Source organism: Pseudophryne corroboree, chromosome 1 (assembly GCF_028390025.1).
Source record: "Pseudophryne corroboree isolate aPseCor3 chromosome 1, aPseCor3.hap2, whole genome shotgun sequence".
Taxonomy (NCBI): domain Eukaryota; kingdom Metazoa; phylum Chordata; class Amphibia; order Anura; family Myobatrachidae; genus Pseudophryne; species Pseudophryne corroboree.
Window position 1 is genome coordinate 625,205,229 of NC_086444.1, and position 23,102 is coordinate 625,228,330.

Here is a 23,102-nt window from a genome sequence, read left to right on the forward strand (position 1 = left end):
AGGGTCTCTTAACCTGGCGCAATACCTGTCCCGTTTTTTGTTCAGACGGGACGCCATCATGTCCACCTTTGGTAATTCCCAACGGTTTACAATCATGTGGAAAACTTCCCCATGAAGTTCCCACTCTGCCGGGTGGAGGTCGTGCCTACTGAGGAAGTCTGCTTCCCAGTTTCCATTCCCGGAATGAAACACTGCTGACAGTGCTATCACATGATTTTCCGCCCAGCGAAAAGTCCTTGCAGTTTTTGCCACTGCCCTCCTGCTTCTTGTGCCGCCCTGTCTATTTACGTGGGCGACTGCCGTGATGTTTTATCCCACTGGATCAATACCGGCTGACCTTGAAGCAGAGGTCTTGCTAAGCTTAGAGCATTATAAATTTACCCTTAGCTATATTTATGTGGAGAAAAGTCTCCAGACTTGATCACACTCCCTGGAAATTTTTTCCTTGTGTGACTGCTCCCCAGCCTCTCGGGCTGGCCTCCGTGGTCACCAACATCCAAAACTGAATGCCGAATCTGCGGCCCTCTAGAAGATGAGCACTCTGTAACCACCACAGGAGAGACACCCTTGTCCTTGGATATAGGGTTATCCGCTGATGCATCTGAAGATGCGATCCGGACCATTTGTCCAGCAGATCCCACTGAAAAGTTCTTGCATGAAATCTGCCGACTGGAATTGCTTCGAAGGAAATCACCATTTTTTTACCATGGCCCTTGTGCAATGATGCACTGATTTTAGGAGGTTCCTGACTAGCTCGGATAACTCCCTGGCTTTCTCTTCCGGGAGAAACACCTTTTTCTGGACTGTGTCCAGAATCATCCCTAAGCACAGGAGACTTGTTGTCGGGATCAGCTGCGATTTTGGAATATTTAGAATCCACCCCTGCTGTTGTAACAGTATCCGAGATAGTGCTACTCCGACCTCCAACTGTTCCCTGGACTTTGCCCTTATCAGGAGATCGTCCAAGTAAGGGATAATTAAGACGCCTTTTCTTCGAAGAAGAACCATCATTTCGGCCATTACCTTGGTAAAGACCCGGGGTGCCGTGGACAATCCAAACGGCAGCGTCTGAAACTGATAGTGACAGTTCTGTACCACGAACCTGAGGTACCCTTAGTGATAAGGGCAAATTTGGGACATGGAGGTAAGCATCCCTGATGTCTCGGGACACCATATAGTCCCCTTCTTCCCGGTTCGTTATCACTGCTCTGAGTGACTCCATCTTGATTTGAACCTTTGTAAGTGTTCAAATTTTTTTAGATTTAGAATAGGTCTCACCTAGCCTTCTGGCTTCAGTACCACAATATAGTGTGGAATAATACCCCTTTTCTTGTTGTAGGAGGGGTAATTTAATTATCACCTGCTGGGAATACAGCTCGTGAATTGTTTCCCATACTGCCTCCTTGTCGGAGGGAGACCTTGGTAAAGCAGACTTCAGGAGCCTGCGCAGGGGAAACGTCTCGACATTCCAATCTGTACCCCTGGGATACTACTTGTAGGATCCAGGGGTCCTGTACGGTCTCAGCGTCATGCTGAGAGCTTGTCAGAAGCGGTGGAACGCTTCTGTTCCTGGGAATGGGCTGCCTGCTGCAGTCTTCTTCCCTTTCCTATATCCCTGGGCAGATATGACTCTTATAGGGACGAAAGGACTGAAGCTGAAAAGACGGTGTCTTTTTCTGCAGAGATGTGACTTAGGGTAAAAAACGGTGGATTTTCCAGCAGTTGCCGTGGCCACCAGGTCCGATGGACCGACCGCAAATAACTCCACTTCCTTTATACGGCAATACACCTTTGTGCCGTTTGGAATCTGCATCACCTGACCACTGTCGTGTCCATAAACATCTTCTGGCAGATATGGACATCGCACTTACTCTTGATGCCAGAGTGCAAATATCCCTCTGTGCATCTCGCATATATAGAAATGCATCCTTTAAATGCTCTATAGTCAATAAAATACTGTCCCTGTCAAGGGTATCAATATTTTTAGTCAGGGAATCCGACCAAGCCACCCCAGCTCTGCACATCCAGGCTGAGGCGATCGCTGGTCGCAGTATAACACCAGTATGTGTGTATATACTTTTTATGATATTTTCCAGCCTCCTGTCAGCTGGCTCCTTGAGGACGGCCCTATCTATAGACGGTACCGCCACTTGTTCTGATAAGCGTGTGAGCGCCTTATCCACCCTAAGGGGTGTTTCCCAACGCGCCCTAACTTCTGGCGGGAAAGGGTATACCGCCCATATTTTCTATCGGGGGGAACCCACGCATCATCACACACTTCATTTAATTTATCTGATTCAGGAAAAACTACGGTAGTTTTTTCACATCCCACATAATACCCTCTTTTGTGGTACTTGTAGTATCAGAAATATGTAACACCTCCTTCATTGCCCTTAACGTGTGGCCCTAATAAGGAATACGTTTGTTTATTCACCGTCGACACTGGATTCAGTGTCCCTGTCTGTGTCTGTGTCGACCGACTAAAGTAAACGGGCGTTTTAAAACCCCTGACGGTGTTTTTGAGACGTCTGGACCGGTACTAATTGTTTGTCGGCCGTCTCATGTCGTCAACCGACCTTGCTGCGTGTTGACATTATCACGTAATTCCCTAAATAAGCCATCCATTCCGGTGTCGACTCCCTAGAGAGTGACATCACCATTACAGGCAATTGCTCCGCCTCCTCACCAACATCGTCCTCATACATGTCGACACACACGTACCGACACACAGCACACACACACAGGGAATGCTCTGATAGAGGACAGGACCTACTAGCCCTTTGGAGAGACAGAGGGAGAGTTTGCCAGCACACACCAAAAACGCTATAATTATATAGGGACAACCTTATATAAGTGTTTTCCCTTATAGCATCTTTTTTATATATTTCTAACGCCAAATTAGTGCCCCCCCTCTCTGTTTTAACCCTGTTTCTGTAGTGCAGTGCAGGGGAGAGCCTGGGAGCCTTCCCTCCAGCCTTTCTGTGAGGGAAAATGGCGCTGTGTGCTGAGGAGATAGGCCCGCCCCTTTTTCGGCGGCCTCGTCTCCCGCTCTTAACGGATTCTGGCAGGGGTTAAATATCTCCATATAGCCCCCGGAGGCTATATGTGAGGTATTTTTAGCCAAAAATAGGTTTTCATTGCCTCCCAGGGCGCCCCCCTTCCAGCGCCCTGCACCCTCAGTGACTGCCGTGTGAAGTGTGCTGAGAGGAAATGGCGCACAGCTGCAGTGCTGTGCGCTACCTTAAGAAGACTGAGGAGTCTTCATGCCGCCGATTCTGGACCTTCTTCTTGTTTCAGCATCTGCAAGGGGGCCGGCGGCGAGGCTCCGGTGACTATCCAGGCTGTACCTGTAGGATCGTCCCTCTGGAGCTAATGTCCAGTAGCCAAAGAAGCCAATCCATCCTGCACGCAGGTGAGTTCACTTCTTCTCCCCTAAGTCCCTCGTTGCAGTGATCCTGTTGCCAGCAGGACTCACTGTAAAATAAAAAACCTAAGCTAAACTTTTCTAAGCAGCTCTTTAGGAGAGCCACCTAGATTGCACCCTTCTCGGCCGGGCACAAAAATCTAACTGAGGCTTGGAGGAGGGTCATAGGGGGAGGAGCCAGTGCACACCACCTGATCCTAAAGCTTTACTTTTTGTGCCCTGTCTCCTGCGGAGCCGCTATTCCCCATGGTCCTTTCAGGAACCCCAGCATCCACTAGGACGATAGAGAAATAAAGGATAGCTCCTGGGTTAAAAGCCTGGACTTATTTCAAATCCTGCATCACACCCGGAATTTAACCCAGGAAATGTACCTTACCAAGACTAGTGCCTGGGGCTTAGTCACAGTAAACTGTATTGCCCTTTTAAGTGCTGGTCACAATATTACCAAACACGATAACTGGTACCTCGGTCTAGTCGCGGTGTTAATGCAGATTTCTGCTTACACTCTCAGCAGGGTGCAAGCAGAAATCGCTAGTCACGGGTTTACCACGTGAGCAATTGAATAGTGCCAGACACTTAACCTGAGAGCTACATCCCTGCGATGCCAATTAACCCCCCATATATATATGTCATACGTGTTAACAGTTACAACATGTCCATTTTAGCAATATAATATTACCTCAAGTACAGGTCCGGCCCCCAATATGGTACGCTCAACTCCACTGGCATAGCCTTTCTGGCTCAATGCAGTAAGACAGTGTATTAAGAAATTTGTGCTCTGTGTCTTTCCTGAGCCGCTCTCACCAGAAATTACTATGCACTGGTTGACTCTCTTCTTTAACATAGTATGATAAGACACATCTGCGATGGCAAAAATGTGGGGCTCCAGTTTACCCAGTTGGTGGTTGTCATACATTTTGACATACTTTGGATTATAGATTGGTAAAAATTTGAAGGGATTGATGGCTATCAGGATGCTTCCTGCATATGTGTAAATCTTTTGCTTTAGAAAACGGGTCTTAAGGTTTCCTAATATGGCCGATTCTGTAAGATTGGGCAAATTACACAAGTCATTGTAATCCTCCTGAGAGCGGGGAAGAAAGCCCCTTTCCACAAGCCTCCTGGCTTTATCCTCTTCGGACATAAGAGGTTGATGGATATATTTAATGCTCCCATCCTGGTTCTTCTCCTGTAGCAGGAAATAGTATCCTTCTGTCTGTGAGTGACTCTCTTGTGCTTTGCGTGGCCATAGACGAACCCTTTGCACTGGAGAATCATTGACATCCAGTATCCACTCTTCCCCCCCTGACTCCTTCACCTCAGCCAAAACATAGGTTTTGGAGGCATCCAGTCCAAGAGCAGCCACTGCAGACTTGACGACATCCGAAGCAGAGGACTCCTTTGTGGCCAGAACAGTGCAAAAGTTTGAGTCTTCTCCAGAGAGTTGGGGATAAATGTATAAATTGCAAGACGCCTTCTCATGGCCAGCGTCATTTTTTAAACTCATCCTGTGCAAAACATGGATTCTTCATGCCTTATATTAGACAGCCGCATTCAGCATCTGAAAGATAATAAAAAAGTACTCATTAAAGAAATTTTCATAAAAAATAATAAACTATAAATATCTATTTATATATAGCAACAGCTCTCTCTGTATCAAATTCTTTAATTTTAAGAGCAAAACTGATCTTATCTGTTCTTTCACTGCTATGTGGAAAATCGCTGATGCTGGGCAACAGCCAGATAATTGCAGCGTGTATGTGGCCAACCGATAATAAAATATCGATCAGTTGGACATACAGTATCATCCAAGCATGTCTGTTTGACAATATATTTTCTAAGTGTATGGTTGGCTGCATTGGGCAGTGTATACCCTACTGCGGCCAACTGATGGATATTTCCCCTGTTCCCTCACATTGTATCTGGCAGTGTATGGCCAGTAATGTATTTTGTTCCAGTGTTCGTTTGTATGTGATGTTAGTCAATGGCTCGCTTACATTTGGTACAGTGTTTTTTGCTTGCTACTTTAAACATTTTTGTGTATAAATATATATGTAAGGCTGTCCTCTAAAGTATCAGATTCCAAAAAGATTAATACAAAGATATCCCAATTCGTTTGTATATCTGCGCACTGAGTAATGGTAGGTTCGGGCTAGCTGCTGCACCTAGGTGACTAACCCATACCCTCCAACTGTACCTTTTTAATAGGTATAGTACCTTTTTTTTATGGTCTGTACCTATTTTTGTCTCTCCAAACTTCCATTGAAAGTATAGGAAAGACCACGCCCACTTTTCGAATTTGTACCGATTTTTGTGTGTAAAATGTTGGAGGGTATGCTAACCCACGGAGAATACTTGTATTTATGGTGCTGTGCTCAGCCCTATCTGCTGTCTGTAAGTGTATATGTTTTGTGTGGAGTGTGGGAAATAAAATTGGGTATGTGTAATGTATGAACATTCCAAACTCTGGTATACTTCAATACTTTACTTATAAAAAACACTAATATAGAAGATGACCAGATAGTGATTCAGCAATGAGTCCAGGGGAGCGTCTGTACACGGATGCCCCGCTGGAGATTGGAGCTAATAGAAGGTAGACTAGTCTGGAGGTACTGCTCCCAGTACTAATCTCCCAACACGGCGGGAGTGTACAGCGAGCGGTTATTGGGCCGCTGCTGTTAACATCCCCCACCGAAACGGGTCCCTTGCTCGCGGCTGACCGGTTTCCAGGGTAGCGTCTGTGCGCAGACGCCCCGCTGGAGATCGGTGCTAAGAGAGGATTGACCAGTCCGGAGTGTACTGCTCCCAGTACTTATCCGGACATTGCCCCCCCCAGACATCATGAAGATCCACTCACAAGGTACACCTAAGTGCACTTAGCTACTCGGACGAGCGGGACGCCGCCGGCTGACGGACACCCATACCTGTTCCCGTCCATTCTCACCTTCAACCATCCGGACTCCATCACATTCTAGGGTCAGGTCTTATACACAGTAACAGCACTGACCAGGAGCTGGACAGTCATTATTGCAGGACAGTTTCTGTTGATTGCAATATGTTAGTGTGAACTATCAATTGACCTTTGACATTTTTTTATATTTCTGATTCACTGCGGACTCATTGCTGAATCACTATCTTCTTATCTTCTATATTAGTGTTTTTTATAAGTAAAGTATTGAAGTATACCAACGTTTGGAACGTTCATACATTACACATACCCAATTTTATTTCCCACACTCCACACAAGACATATACACTTACAGACAGCAGATAGGGCCGAGCACAGCACCATAAATACTAATACAAAGGTACAATCAGGTTCTAATACAATAATCTTCACTAACTCCAATATATTTAACAAAAATGTATTTGCACAGCAAAAATAAGTTGCACAGCAAAATAATATAAGTGTGAGTACCACCCACTTTGGTCTATTTTACCATAAGAGTTTCACTTTTTGTCTTTGAAAAGTATGCAACACAGGCTGATACTGGCATTTGATCAGCACACAGGAAGAAATTAGAACAAAAGAACATAAGACAATGCTATGCTTATAATTTTAGGAAGAATAATAAAGCCCAGATATAAATACAGTATATGCTCCCATAATGGAATACATAGGGTATTAGAATCCTAGAAAGCACACTCTGTGATTTCAGGAAAGAATTCATGTTCTTCCATCAAAACACTGAACATATCCTGCCAGACTGACTCATTGCCATGTCAGGTGTAGGTAATAGAAATACAAGAAATCATTTTTCCAAAGAATCTAAAATGAAAAGGTGTTGTTCAATGAGATCTAATGCTGAGCACATGGGATCTGCTGAAGATGCCGGCTGTCGGGATCCCACAGCCAGGATACAGACTGTGAACCCCCATAATGTTAGGGACCTGTCCGATGAGGTCACCGTGAAGAATGGAATCCCAACACCCGTCACAATACTGACGCCAGATTCCCGAAAAGGCCAGGACACAGACGTCGGAACACCGACCATGGGCCTAGCGGGAGGGTTAGATTTAATGCCAGGGGAGGGGGGTGGGTAGGTTTAGGTGCCACCCCAGGAGGTTAGGGCTAGGCTGCGGAAAGGTAGAGGTTAGTGTTAGACTGCTGGGTGGGTGGGGGGGTAGGCACCACTGTGGGTAGGGTTAGGGTTAAGCACCAACAGGGGGAGGGTTAGGAGGTAGGGGAGAACATAGGTAGCTGTCCCCCGTCAGGATTTCAATTGTTCGGATGCTGGCATTTATATACTGAATGCCGGTATCTCGACCGCCGGTCACTAATACCCAACCCGAGCACATGACCAAACCTGCCCTACGGGGGTTACTCAGGTTTGTTAAAAGTTAGCAATTGGACAAAACCATGCTGCACTGCAGGTGGGGCAGATGTAACATGTGCATGATTTAGGTTTGGGTGGGTTACATTGTTTCTGTGCAGGATAAATACTGGCTGCTTAATTTCTACACCACAATTTAGATTTCACACCCACCCACCCACATCTGCCCCACCTGTAGTGCAACATGGTTTTGCCCAATAACTTTTTTGGTTTGCCAACAACTCTGAATAAGACGCAACATCAGTATCACATCAGCACCTGCAGCTCCATCCTACGAAAGCAGCGTAAACTGCAGTGTGATCATTTAGGGAATACATACGATTTACCGGGGGGGCGGTATGCCGGCTGTCCAAATCCCGACAGCGTCATCCCGCCAGCCAATAGGCCAGCAGCGCAAAGAGTCCCCTTGTGGGCTGGCTGCGCTGGCCACAGAATCTATTCCCACTCTATGGGTGTCGTGGACACCCACAAGTGGGAATAGTCTTGTTTTGCCGGGATTCCGATTGGCGGCATCGTCGGCTGGCGGGATTCCGGCGGCCATATACTGACCGCCGGGATACCGACAGCCGGCATACTGAACAGACCCCATCAAATAGTACCTGCAAACAGTGGAGTTAGAGACTTGCAACCTAGAATTTCCCAAGGGTATAGGAACAATTATTTCTGAATGAAAGAATATCCTGCATTTCCAGCAAGCTGTTTAACGAACATGATCACTGCCACAAGCACATAGTGGAAGTGTGCATTTTGGGGTGTTGCCCAATATTAATGGTAATGTTAGAAAATTGTCTTGAGCTTTTGGGATAAATGCAAACCAATTATCCAAAGCTAAAACTCTGATGACATGTTTCACTTCTTTCTGTGGCGACACACCTTTTTCCCTTAATGATAATGCTGCCTTTTACTCCACTAAAAACTAGTGACATCAGTGAGAGGAAGACTACTGCACTCTCCACTAAAACTGCCTTCACTGTGTGCTATTAATCGGTGAGGCTTCCTCTCCATTCTGTGAGTAACATGATGGGACCAATTCGAGTGTCATTATTGCGTCCGCCACTACTGGACGCCCAGCGGCAGCAATTCCATTGTTTTGCCATTGGGGGGCCCAGCAGTCGTGGGGGACACATTTTTCCACACAGCCTCCTGAGGTACGAGAAAAAAGGTGTTGAAACTCACCACTTTGGGCGTCCAAACGAGAGTGTAGACAGATTTAACCATTTTAGGCAGCTAAACCCAGTCTGTTTGGGCGATGTTCATGGGCCCCCAAACATAATTGAATCGTGACAATTGTTTGGGAGTCTAGAAAGTCCCATTTAGAGAGGATTTTTAGACGCACAAAACAATTGAATCGGACCCTTGAAGAGACTTGCAGTCAATGGGAATTGAGACTTTGCATACAGGTTTCAAAAGAAGTCTGATAAAAGTGTAGACAAAACATTGTAGAATGCCTTGCTTTTAACAAGGCAATCTTAGCATGTTCCACAATAGGATTTTTGGACACTAACCGTTTAATCCTTTTCTCTGAATCAGACTGAGACACTGGACCATGGAATTGCAGGTTGGGGTGAAACTGGCACCTAAATGAAACTGTAGTTTTAAAATTAAGCTCCTCTCCCTGCAAACTCATAATGCCAGTACGTCTTTACAAGAGTTCGGAAACGAGTAGCAGAAACCCAGTGAAACTGGACAATAACAAGCCAGTAGAGAAAAGACTGTCAAAAACCTAAAACCTTGTACAACTGAGCATGTGGGAGGAAACGCAGTGTTCCCCATTCTGCTTTAAAAGAAAAGAATTCAATGGAAGGTCACCAAAAATCCTGTTTTCTATTGCAGCAAGGCTGGTGGGACCCTGGACCATGAGACGCTCAACAGATGCCCCCAGGGGAGGGAACACTCAGGCTGCCTGACCGGAGAACTGTACGCCCAAAGTGGCCATTGCCAGGGGGGGGAACAAAAACAGAAAATAGCAATTTTTTTTTACAAAAACAGTACCCTATCTCCTGATGCACCTCAAAGAAAACTGCCATTATAGGGTTGCAGGGGGAGGGGGGTAACTTACTTCTACAGTTACTTTAGGTGCCAACTCCAGCCCCAACATACAATCCAATAGTCCAGTGTCCTACCAACCTTCCTGACCGAGAAATATGGACCACTATCATGCTGAAGCTAGCCACACATACAAGAACAGCACCAGATATATCCCTGTAAAGGGAGGTACACACAAAAAAAAGAGATGTGTGCTGAGCATCGCCATCACTGGGGGCATACACACTAAAGATCCGTGCTTAAAATCTAAGCAATCTAGTCAGAATGCTTAGATTTTAAGAATGGATCTCTCTGTGTGTACCCCCTTTAGATTTTAAGCACAGATCACTCCGTGTACCCCCCTTGAGCCTAGCTCTAAAACAACAGAAAATCTTATAGTTATCTACACTATGATAACTTGATTCTAAAGGGGGGTACACACTGAGAGATACCTGCTTAAAATCTAAGCAATCTGACTAGATTGCTTAAGGGGGGTACTCACGGAGCGATCGCTGCTTAAAATCTAAGCAATCTGACTAGATTGCTTAAGGGGGGTACTCACGGAGCGATCGCTGCTTAAAATCTAAGCAATCTGACTAGATTGCTTAGATTTTAAGCACGATCGCTCCGTGTGTAGCCCCCTCAGCGATAGCGATGCGCAGCCCCGCGCATCGCTATCGCTGCTGCTAGATTGGCCTGCATGCACGCCAATCTAGCAGGTCGCTTACTTCACCCGCTGGGTGAAGTGAGCGGCCCCCCCGTCTCCCCCCGCACGCTCAGCACAGATCGTGCTGTGCTGAGCGCCGGGAGAGATGTGTGCTGAGCGGTTCGTTCAGCACACATCTCTCCGACATCGGCCAGTGAGTACTGGCCTTTAGATTTTAAGCAGGGATCTGTCATGTGTATGCCCCACAGCAATAGCGATGCACGGCCACGCACGTCACTATCGCTGGTGCTAGATTGAGCCTGCATGCAGGCTCAATCTAGCGGATCACTCACTTCAGCGCTGTGTGAAGTGAGCGCCCCCGTCCCCCTTGCTCAGCACACCTCTCTAGTGAGTACCCCCCTTAAAACAATCCATATGGGTGACATGTACAAGATAACAATTGTGTAGCTTGGTTGATAAAAAGATTATGAAACTAATGCACTGAACTCTTAACAAGAAGTAAAGAGGTCATTTAGAGGTCAACTGTGAATAACACACAATGGCCCTCATTCAGAGTTGTTCGCTCGCTAGCTGCTTTTAGCAGCATTGCACACGCTAAGCCGCCGCCCTCTGGGAGTGTATCTTAGCATAGCAGAATTGCGAACGAAAGATTTGCAGAATTGCGAATAGAAATTTCTTAGCAGTTTCTGAGTAGTTCCAGACTTACTCAGCCATTGCGATCAGTTCAGTCAGTTTCGTTCCTGGTTTGACGTCACAAACACACCCAGCGTCCGCCCAGACACTCCCCCGTTTCTTCACACTCCCGCGTTTTTCCCAGAAACGCCAGCGTTTTTTTGCACACGCCCATAAAACGGCCAGTTTCCGCCCAGAAACACCCACTTCCTGTCAATCACACTCCGATCACCAGAACGAAGAAATTTCTTCGTTAAGCCGTGAGTAAAATACCAAACTTTTTAGCAAATTTACTTGGCGCAGACGCACTGCGAACATTGCGCATGCGCAGTTTGCGACAAATCGCTCCGTTGCAAAAAAAACTAACGAGCGAACAACTCGGAATGAGGGCTAATAACAGCTGAAAAGAGATGACAATGGGCGAGATTCACATGTTGCTCTGCCTGCAGCCAGTAGATGGTGCCCAAATGGAGCTATTTAATTGTAGCTCTGCTTGGTGCAATGGCTGCCGGCTTCTGCATTTCAGCTTGCACCCTCGTGTTGCGAACTGAAATACTCAAAAAGTGACCTATTTCAGCGCTCAAACGGCACTTTTCGTGACCGCGGCCAGTACTTGGGTCAGATTTAGCCTATGGGCGCGATAACTGGACTCAATTGAATAGCGCCCCAGCGATCTCCCGTCACTTTAGACGGGAGATCGGACACGATAATTGAATTCTGCCCCAAGATTTAGTCAGTGGATCTCAGTTTTAATTTTAGTCAGTCATAACTTTTGCAGTGTAATGATATGGTAATGGATTTTGCTGAAGAACATTTCTCTAAAATTCTCTTGAAAAGTTAGCATACAGTACCTTTAACTATGTTTTTAGTAACCTAGGTTCAGTAGGCTGACAATGTGCTACATACGGAGTCTGATTTACCAATATATAATCACATACAAAATAATTCCTTAAGTTTGTTTGAACAAGCAAGTGCAATACACAATCCTATTTCCTTCACAGCAGATCATATTTATTTTATGAAAACATCTAGAACACAATTGTTTTTTTAAATTTTAAAACCCTATTTCCAGTGCTAATTTTGACAAGGATTTTAAAAATGTATTTTTGATATTTCTCACTTTTTTTTTTGTTTAACTTTGTTTAGGTTGAGATTTAGTCAGTGGATCTCCGTTTTCATTTTAGTCCTGAAAATAAGAATTTACTTACCGATAATTCTATTTCTCATAGTCCGTAGTGGATGCTGGGAACTCCGTAAGGACCATGGGGAATAGCGGCTCCGCAGGAGACTGGGCACAAAAGTAAAAGCTTTAGGACTACCTGGTGTGCACTGGCTCCTCCCCCTATGACCCTCCTCCAAGCCTCAGTTAGGATACTGTGCACGGACGAGCGTACACAATAAGGAAGGATTTTGAATCCCGGGTAAGACTCATACCAGCCACACCAATCACACTGTACAACCTGTGATCTGAACCCAGTTAACAGCATGATAACAGAGGAGCCTCTGTAAAGATGGCTCACAACAATAATAACCCGATTTTTGTAACAATAACTATGTACAAGTATTGCAGACAATCCGCACTTGGGATGGGCGCCCAGCATCCACTACGGACTATGAGAAATAGAATTATCGGTAAGTAAATTCTTATTTTCTCTGACGTCCTAGTGGATGCTGGGAACTCCGTAAGGACCATGGGGATTATACCAAAGCTCCCAAACGGGCGGGAGAGTGCGGATGACTCTGCAGCACCGAATGAGAGAACTCCAGGTCCTCCTCAGCCAGGGTATCAAATTTGTAGAATTTAGGAAACGTGTTTGCCCCTGACCAAGTAGCTGCTCGGCAAAGTTGTAAAGCCGAGACCCCTCGGGCAGCCGCCCAAGATGAGCCCACTTTCCTTGTGGAATGGGCTTTTACAGATTTTGGCTGTGGCAGGCCTGCCACAGAATGTGCCAGCTGAATTGTACTACAAATCCAACGAGCAATAGTCTGCTTAGAAGCAGGAGCACCCAGCTTGTTGGGTGCATACAGGATAAACAGCGAGTCAGATTTTCTGACTCCAGCCGTCCTGGAAACATATTTTCAGGGCCCTGACTACGTCCAGCAACTTGGAGTCCTCCAAGTCCCTAGTAGCCGCAGGTACCACAATAGGCTGGTTCAAGTGAAACGCTGAAACCACCTTAGGGAGAAATTGAGGACGAGTCCTCAATTCTGCCCTGTCCGGAGGCACAAAAGGAGGCTGTATATGCAGTACCCCCTTGACAAACGTCTGAACTTCAGGAACTGAAGCCAGTTCTTTCTGGAAGAAAATCGACAGGGCCGAAATTTGAACCTTAATGGACCCTAATTTTAGGCCCATAGACAGTCCTGTTTGCAGGAAATGCAGGAAACGACCCAGTTGAAATTCCTCTGTAGGGGCCTTCCTGGCCTCACACCACGCAACATATTTACGCCAAATACGGTGATAATGTTGCACGGTTACATCCTTCCTGGCTTTGATCAGGGTAGGGATGACTTCATCCGGAATGCCTTTTTCCTTCAGGATCCGGCGTTCAACCGCCATGCCGTCAAACGCAGCCGCGGTAAGTCTTGGAACAGACAGGGTCCCTGCTGGAGCAGGTCCTTTCTTAGAGGTAGAGGCCACGGGTCCTCCGTGAGCATCTCTTGAAGTTCCGGGTACCAAGTCCTTCTTGGCCAATCCGGAGCCACGAGTATAGTCCTTACTCCTCTCCTTCTTATGATTCTCAGTACCTTGGGTATGAGAGGCAGAGGAGGGAACACATACACTGACTGGTACACCCATGGTGTTACCAGAGCGTCCACAGCTATTGCCTGAGGGTCCCATGACCTGGCGCAATATCTGTCTAGTTTTTTGTTGAGGGGGGACGCCATCATGTCCACCTTTGGTTTTTTCCAACGGTTCACAATCATGTGGAAGACTTCTGGGTGAAGTCCCCACTCCCCCGGGTGGAGGTCGTGTCTGCTGAGGAAGTCTGCTTCCCAGTTGTCCACTCCCGGAATGAACACTGCTGACAGTGCTATCACATGATTTTCCGCCCAGCGAAGAATCCTTGCAACTTCTGCCATTGCCCTCCTGCTTCTTGTGCCGCCCTGTCTGTTTACGTGGGCGACTGCCGTGATGTTGTCCGACTGGATCAACACCGGCTGACCCTGAAGCAGAGGCCTTGCTTGACTTAGGGCATTGTAAATGGCCCTTAGTTCCAGGATATTTATGTGAAATGACGTTTCCATGCTTGACCACAAGCCCTGGAAATTTCTTCCCTGTGTGACTGCTCCCCAGCCTCTCAGGCTGGCATCCGTGGTCACCAGGACCCAGTCCTGAATGCCGAATCTGCGGCCCTCTAGAAGATGAGCACTCTGCAACCACCACAGGAGAGACACCCTTGTCCTTGGAGACAGGGTTATCCGCTGATGCATCTGAAGATGCGATCCGGACCATTTGTCCAGCAGATCCCACTGAAAAGTTCTTGCGTGGAATCTGCCGAATGGAATCGCTTCGTAAGAAGCCACCATTTTTCCCAGGACCCTTGTGCATTGATGCACTGACACTTGGCCTGGTTTTAGGAGGTTCCTGACTAGCTCGGATAACTCCCTGGCTTTCTACTCCTGGAGAAACACCTTTTTCTGGACTGTGTCCAGAATCATCCCTAGGAACAGCAGACGTGTCGTCGGAATCAGCTGCGATTTTGGAATATTTAGAATCCACCCGTGCTGTCGTAGTACTAACTGAGATAGTGCTACTCCGACCTCTAACTGTTCCCTGGACCTTGCCCTTATCAGGAGATCGTCCAAGTAAGGGATAATTAAGACGCCTTTTCTTCGAAGAAGAATCATCATTTCGGCCATTACCTTGGTAAAGACCCGGGGTGCCGTGGACAATCCAAACGGCAGCGTCTGAAACTGATAGTGACAGTTCTGTACCACAAACCTGAGGTACCCTTGGTGAGAAGGGCAAATTGGGACATGTGGAGGTAAGCATCCTTGATGTCCAGAGACACCATATAGTCTGCTTGACTCCATCTTGAATTTGAACCTTTGTATGTAAGTGTTCAATGATTTCAGATTTAAAATAGGTCTCACCGAGCCGTCCGGCTTCGGTACCACAAACAGCGTGGAATAATACCCCTTTCCCTGTTGTAGGAGGGGTACCTTGATTATCACCTGCTGGGAATACAGCTTGTGAATGGCTTCCAATACCGCCTCCCTGTTGGAGGGAGACGTTGGCAAAGCAGACTTCAGGAACCGGCGAGGGGGAGACGTCTCGAATTCCAATTTGTACCCCTGAGATACTACCTGCAGGATCCAGTGGTCCACTTGCGAGTGAGCCCACTGCGCGCTGAAATTCTTGAGACAACCCCCCACCGTACCCGAGTCCGCTTGTAAGGCCCCAGCGTCATGCTGAGGACTTGGCAGAAGCGGGGGAGGGCTTCTGTTCCTGGGAAGAGGCTGCCAGCTGCAGTCTTTTTCCCCTTCCTCTGCCCCGGGGCAGATATGAGTGGCCTTTTGCCCGCTTGCCCTTATGGGGACGAAAGGACTGAGCCTGAAAAGACGGCGTCTTTTTCTGCCGAGAGGTGACCTGGGGTAAAAAGGTGGATTTCCCAGCCGTTACCGTGGCCACCAGGTCCGATAGACCGACCCCAAATAACTCCTCCCCTTTATACGGCAATACTTCCATATGCCGTTTGGAATCCGCATCACCTGACCACTGTCGCGTCAATAACCCTCTTCTGGCAGAAATGGACAGCGCACTTACTCTTGATGCCAGAGTGCAAATATCCCTCTGTGCATCTCGCATATATAGAAATGCATCCTTTAAATGCTCTATAGTCAATAATATACTGTCCCTGTCCAGGGTATCAATATTTTCAGTCAGGGAATCCGACCAAGCCAGCCCCGCACTGCACATCCAGGCTGAGGCGATTGCTGGTCGCAGTATAACACCAGTATGTGTGTATATACTTTTTAGGATATTTTCCAGCTTCCTATCAGCTGGCTCTTTGAGGGCGGCCGTATCAGGAGACGGTAACGCCACTTGTTTTGATAAGCGTGTGAGCGCCTTATCTACCCTAGGGGGTGTTTCCCAACGCGCCCTAACCTCTGGCGGGAAAGGGTATAATGCCAATAATTTTTTAGAAATTAGCAGTTTTTTATCGGGGGAAACCCACGCTTCATCACACACCTCATTTAATTCATCTGATTCAGGAAAAACTACGGGTAGTTTTTTCACACCCCACATAATACCCTTTTTTGTGGTACTTGCAGTATCAGAAATGTTCAAAACCTCCTTCATTGCCGTGATCATGTAACGTGTGGCCCTACTGGAAAATACGTTTGTTTCCTCACCGTCGACACTGGAGTCCGTGTCTGGGTCTGTGTCGACCATCTGAGGTAACGGGCGCTTTAGAGCCCCTGACGGTGTTCGAGACGCCTGGACAGTATTAACTGTTTTTCCGGCTGTCTCATGTCGTCAACAGTCTTTTGTAAAGTGCTGACGCTATCACGTAATTCCTTCCATAAGACCATCCAGTCAGGTGTCGACTCCCTAGGGGGTGACATCACTATTACAGGCAATTGCTCCGCCTCCATACCATTTTCCTCCTCATACATGTCGACACAACGTACCGACACACAGCACACACACAGGGAATGCTCTGATAGAGGACAGGACCCCACTAGCCCTTTGGGGAGACAGAGGGAGAGTTTGCCAGCACACACCAGAGCGCTATATATATATACAGGGATAACCTTATATAAGTGTTTTTCCCTTATATAGCTGCTGTATTTATTAATCTGCCAAATTAGTGCCCCCCCTCTCTTGTTTTACCCTGTTTCTGTAGTGCAGGACTGCAGGGGAGAGCCAGGGAGCTTCCCTCCAATGGAGCTGTGAGGGAAAATGGCGCTTGTGTGCTGAGGAGATAGGCTCCGCCCCCTTCTCGGCGGCCTTTCTCCCGCTTTTTTAAGGAAAAACTGGCAGGGGTTAAATGCATCCATATAGCCCAGGAGCTATATGTGATGTATTTTTAGCCCTCTAAGGTGTTTTTATTGCGTCTCAGGGCGCCCCCCCCCAGCGCCCTTCACCCTCAGTAACCGGAGTGTGAAGTGTGCTGAGAGCAATGGCGCACAGCTGCGGTGCTGTGCGCTACCTTATTGAAGACAGGACGTCTTCTGCCGCCGATTTTCCGGACCTCTTCTGTCTTCTGGCTCTGTAAGGGGGCCGGCGGCGCGGCTCTGGGACCCATCCATGGCTGGGCCTGTGATTGTCCCTCTGGAGCTAATGTCCAGTAGCCTAAGAAGCCCAATCCACTCTGCACGCAGGTGAGTTCTCTTCTTCTCCCCTTAGTCCCTCGGTGCAGTGAGCCTGTTGCCAGCAGGACTCACTGAAAATAAAAAACCTAATTTAAACTTTTACTCTAAGCAGCTCAGGAGAGCCACCTAGTATGCACCCTTCTCGTTCGGGCACAAAAATCTAACTGAGGCTTGGAGAAGGGTCATAGGGGGAGGAGCCAGTGCACACCAGGTAGTCCTAAAGCTTTTACTTTTGTGCCCAGTCTCCTGCGGAGCCGCTATTCCCCATGGTCCTTACGGAGTTCCCAGGATCCACTAGGACGTCAGAGAAATAAAGCGTAGTCAACGAATACTTTAAGTCAAGTTTTCATCGACAAAATTAACACTGGGCAGCAGTCCTCTCCCCTTCCAGTAGCCTCCTCCACAGTGTAAAGATGGAGGGGAGATGATCAGGAGTGGGACACCACCGGACAGCTAAGTATCCGCCTTTTTTTTCTCTCTCCCACACCACAGAAAACCCTGCATGCATTTTTAAAAATTGGTTACCGCGGGTATCGGGAGCGCGCATACCTGCAGTAATCCAAAATTTGGTGCAGGGTCCGCAAGGTGTTTTTGCAAGCAAAACCTTGCACCAAATTGGATGCCCCCTAATTTCTCAGGTGTGACAATGGAACAGGGCTCTACATTCACAGTGGGGTCAATCCAATTATAGTACAAATATCCACGAGTCCGGGGTGAGATCAGGATAAAAGGGGGGCAAATTGTGGTGCAGTTGTCGGCATTTAATGTGTAATCCTAGGTTCAGTTATGTAATGAAGGACAGGAAAAGTTTGTTTGTCCATATATTTTATGATTGGAAAACAAAACAAAAAAAAATGGTTTTGCCTATTACATTGACTTTAAATAATTTCAATTGGCCCTGGATCACCAATCCAGGGCACCCCAGAGTGCCACGTCCCCCAGTTTGGTAACCACTGCCTTAATTATCCAACAATATTAATTATGCAAAATTGTAACTGCAAACAAGGCATTTAAAAAAAAAAAAAATAGGAAGGAAGGTGGTGGAAATACTACTGTTCACTGAGCGATAATCTAAGTAATCTGACTGGATTTCTTAGATTTTAAGCATGATCTGTCCGTGTGTACTCCCTACATCGATAGCGATGCGCGGCCCCGTGCATCGCTATCGCTGGTGCTAGATCTAGCAGGTTGCTCATTTCACCCACGGTTCGCTCAGCACACATCTCTCCCTACATCTCCCCGTTAGTTATCTAACAAGAATGAAGTTCTATTCTTGAATATCCCATCTGCAGTGTTGATTTTCCTAGAGAAAGGAGGTATGCACTGCCTAGTACAGACAAGCAAAACACAAGGTTACACAGTATGTATGTAGGGCAGAGAACAGGTAATGCAGCTTTTGTACCTTTAGGGAATCCAAGGCAGAAGTACAGTACAGCTCATGTGTTTGACACTATTTGTTTGAAACAAAAATTCAGACGTTCGATGTAAAGATTAGACTTATTTCCTTCTTCAACACTTTGGTTATGCAGTAAGCCTTTATATGATTAGTGAACTTCTGTCTTGTCCTTATTAAAGGACAGTATAATTACACTGTCCTAAGAATGCTATCCTTTGCCTCGCAGCTGCAGCTCAGACATTTCAATGTCTACATATCTGTTACAGCAAGTGTACACAGGTTGCTCATATCATGCTTATCAGTACAATTACAGGAATTCAGAGGAATCAAAGCAAAACATTTTTTGTAGATTTGATCCATGAAGGGCACTGGCGATCAGGATACCAATGCTGGAATCCAGACAGCCAACAATGTTGCCAGCTGGAATCCCAGCAAAACAGGACTATTCCCACGTGTGGGTGTCCACGACACCCATAGAGTGGGATCAGATCCTGTAGTGATCGCAGTGAGCCACCGAGCCCGCAAGGGGACTCTCTGCACTTGCCCCTCTGACGGCATTGTGATAGGGGGGGATACCGTTGTCGGTATATGGACAGCCGGCATCCCGCCCACTGGTAAATCATACTGAATCCCATCAGATGACCAGACTGCAGACAGTGGACCTAAATTGTTCAATATCTGCGGAATTCAAACCTTTATGGCAGACAATCAGTTCTTATACAATATGTCCATTGTTTCAATACAATTTGATGGTCAACAGAATAACAGAGCAATAGACCAAGTTAAGCTAGTCACTGCACACACCTACAGTTAGGTCAATACAGTATATTGGACACTGACATCATTTTCGTAATTATGGTTCTGTACGCCACCACAGTGTATATGACATGAAACAATCTATAGAAAACAAAAAGAGAAAAATACTCTGCGCTTTATGTAAACTATCAAACTATAGTGTGCAGTCTGTCATGTAGAATAATTGACGCCCACTTTCCACGTTCAGTCGTTTGGAATCAACCCGCTAATTGAGCCCGCACACGGCTCTCCACAGCTTCAACTTACTACGGCCTGATACACGCCGGGCGCTTCAGCCGGCGGCTCTCAGCTGGAGCACTGCTTTCGATCTCTGTGCTGTACTACTGACGTCCAGGCCTCCGTCTGCCCTCACTGAGTGACTGCTGCTGGCCTCTGCTGTGAGGTCCAACACCCATGACGAGGAGTGAGTCCTTTGGAGATCCACGTACAGGTCATTTGCTCGGAACAGTGCCGTGGCAATTATACGGCATTCCGTGAATCAACCTTTAATCAGCTTTAAAAAGTATACTATACCCATATATGTGCACAGTTATAAAAACGGACCCTGTCTACTTAACATCTCAGGAACCAGCACATGGGTAATTATACATCAATATCTGTAGAAGCTCTTCATTATAAGGCTGTGATTATTCCTTGCGGGACATTTTAATTATCACTGGGACGCCAGTGTGTGTTGATTTTATGTATTAAATATAACAAATTAGCCTTAATATATTGTGTGCTATACAGATTGTGGTTAATACTTAATAGCTATCTGTTGCAAACTATATGCTGCTTGTTCGTTTAAATTTTGTCACTTTTAAAGATTATTGAATATAAATTGATTTATACGTATCTTTGAGGTTCTACTGAGTCAATTATTCTACATGACAGACTGCACACTATAGTTTGATATAGTTTGATACAGTGTACATAAAGCGCAGAGTATTTTTTTCTTTTTGTTTTCTATATTGTTGGCAACCTAGCTAGTTGTCTTACTCAGCTGCTTTTGTTTCACTATTAACCAACTAATAATTGCTATCAGCGCCGGAAGATAAACAGGTAGGGACATTTGTCCTGTTCTGTTTTTTCCCACAACCTTTTCTATGAAACAATCTATGATGTAATTAAAGTGCAGACTTTCAGCTTTTAATGCTAGGGTTTGAACAAAAATATTGTAAGAAACATTTAGGAATTGCAACCATTTTTATACACAGTCTCCTATTTTTAGGGGCTCAAGCGTAACTGCAAATGCACACTCTCATAGTACCAAACACTGTTAATCAGAATAATTATAATGAACTCTGCTATCTGAGGTGTTTGGCATAATTTTTAGGCAAAAAAAAATATGGACCCACCAACCAACGTCCAGGTGACTATCTGGTGGGTCCCCAACATTAAGGTTCAAGTCTAGGATGTGGGACCCCACCAAGTCAGCACATGGGAGTTTGGACGCCCTAGCCAGAACTTTAGTAGGGATTAGCCACTATTCGCTGTTAAACCCTGCCTATTTGGGCACAATCACGATCTCCCATTACTTCACACAAGAGATCGGGCACACAAAAACAATTGAATCACACCCTAACAGTATTTAAGCCTAACTGCAACATGTTGGGTGGACATTGTGATTGTCAACATTCAGAATATCTATATAATGACCATGTTAACATGACTTCATAAAATAATACACACAAAGAAAATAACAAGAGGGCACTGTGACCGGATGCACTCACTCTGCAAGGCAATAACAGATATGTTTGATCTCACTGGATTTGGGGTATTAGGGGATTCCCGCTTAATAACTGTCCCTTACTGACTCCACCCACTGTAGTAGGCGGGTCTCACTGAAACCACCAGGCTGCTACACTGGCACTTGGTATCCCTTCCTTCCATTCAGGCTCCTACCATCGCCACCTGAAATAGCCTACTTCTAGGTAGGAGTGTACACTCTGCTGCAACATCTCCTGGTTGGTGTCAGCTGATATATAGTTGTTCTTCACCATGGACCAGTCACTGCAGACTAGCTAGCAGTGAGATTGAGTTTGAAGACCCAGGGCTCAACCCAGAACCACCTGAGAATGGAATAGCCACTATTCTGTTGGTTACAGGAAACAGATGCAGTCGCCTTAAAGACAAGATGTTTATTGCTAAAAAATAGAGCTATTCAATTGTTTTGCGGTCACCCAAACGTAATGGGCACCTACTGGAGCAATTCAATTATTCCCCTGGCAGACATGCACTACTTGCATGTATGTCCATCAGTACCAGGTTTAGCCGAGCAAAGTGGCTAAACCCATCTAAGGTCCAAGTTAGGGTGTCCAAACACCCATTTGAGAGCCAAAACCAGTGTTTTCAAACATTTCAGCTAGCAACTTAGGAGGCTACGAGCTATAATGTGTCCCCCCTGATGCAGACAAGTGCAAATGGAGCAACCATTGAATTGCTCCGTGGGTGCCATCTACTGGTAGTTGGGGAAAACAACACTTCAATCAGTCTTTAAAATGACTCTTTGTTACAGATGGTGCTTGGGAGTATCACAGCATACAGATGTTCACAGAGGATATATGTACACAGGGCTCGCACTCCCCTTTTTATAATAATACAATATACAATACCACAGGGGGTAAGTCTGCCCTGTGGTTTTTACCCAATAATGTTATGTGCAAGTATCTGGCATGTGCACCTTTAACCACGTCCTTAATGGACAGTGGGAAGTGGTCACTCCTCTGTGACTGAGACCATCTGGAGAGATATTGATGCCTAATTGCCAGAAAGTCTAGAGTGCGAGTATAGATCCCACCAAAGCTTACTTAAAGGATACTGCTAGGAGCATTTTATAACCTACTCTGGCTGACTTTAGTGCTCCACAGAAAAGCGGACAAGCTGTGTTAGTCAGCGCTTTCTGCACCTCCTCTTAATACTTCAGGTATAAGACTGCAGAGGAAGGCATTCTGTTTACCTGGGAGGGAAGCTGGGGGACCCAGCAGCCCACAAAGTGCTCCAGATGCTAGATCCCCAGGGCAAAGATAAGTGCATTCCACTTTAAAATACACACATTGAGGCACATTTTAAATATAAATACATTTAAACAGGTTAACTAGATACACTCTGTGCCTAATGCTCAGCACCAGGATTTGTATACTAAGGTACTGTGGCTCAGCTGCAGTGCTTAACAACAATATGAGTTATTCCTTTTTAATTTACATTTTTTCCTTTACATGCAGTATTCAGCACTGGGCTTTACAGTGCACCGGGGGTAAACAGCATGCCGTCTGACTACCACATGGCCTCACTGGGAGCAGACTTTTTCCAGTCCCCCAGCGTGTGGCACTCATAGCCCTGTAGCCTGGGAGAAGTGTCCTGCTGCAGCAGATCTTTGTGCAGGTGCAAGGACATGGCACACACCATTAAAACACATTTGGACATACCCCGGCTGACCCTCAGAGCCGGAAGCTTAACCATTAC

At 46.3% G+C, this 23,102-nt stretch overlaps 1 protein-coding gene across 9 annotated transcripts in view; it reads right to left on the minus strand.

The window, feature by feature from the left end:
- Positions 1–23,102, minus strand: part of MYO9B (myosin IXB) — a 284,115-nt gene that overhangs the window by 220,330 nt on the left and 40,683 nt on the right. For all 9 annotated transcript variants that reach the window (XM_063914492.1, XM_063914494.1, XM_063914490.1 and 6 more), the window contains exon 2: positions 4,104–4,985. In XM_063914492.1, coding sequence (XP_063770562.1) covers positions 4,104–4,931 — 828 coding nt within the window. In that variant the 5' untranslated portion in view covers positions 4,932–4,985. The remainder of the gene's footprint in view (positions 1–4,103; positions 4,986–23,102) is intronic.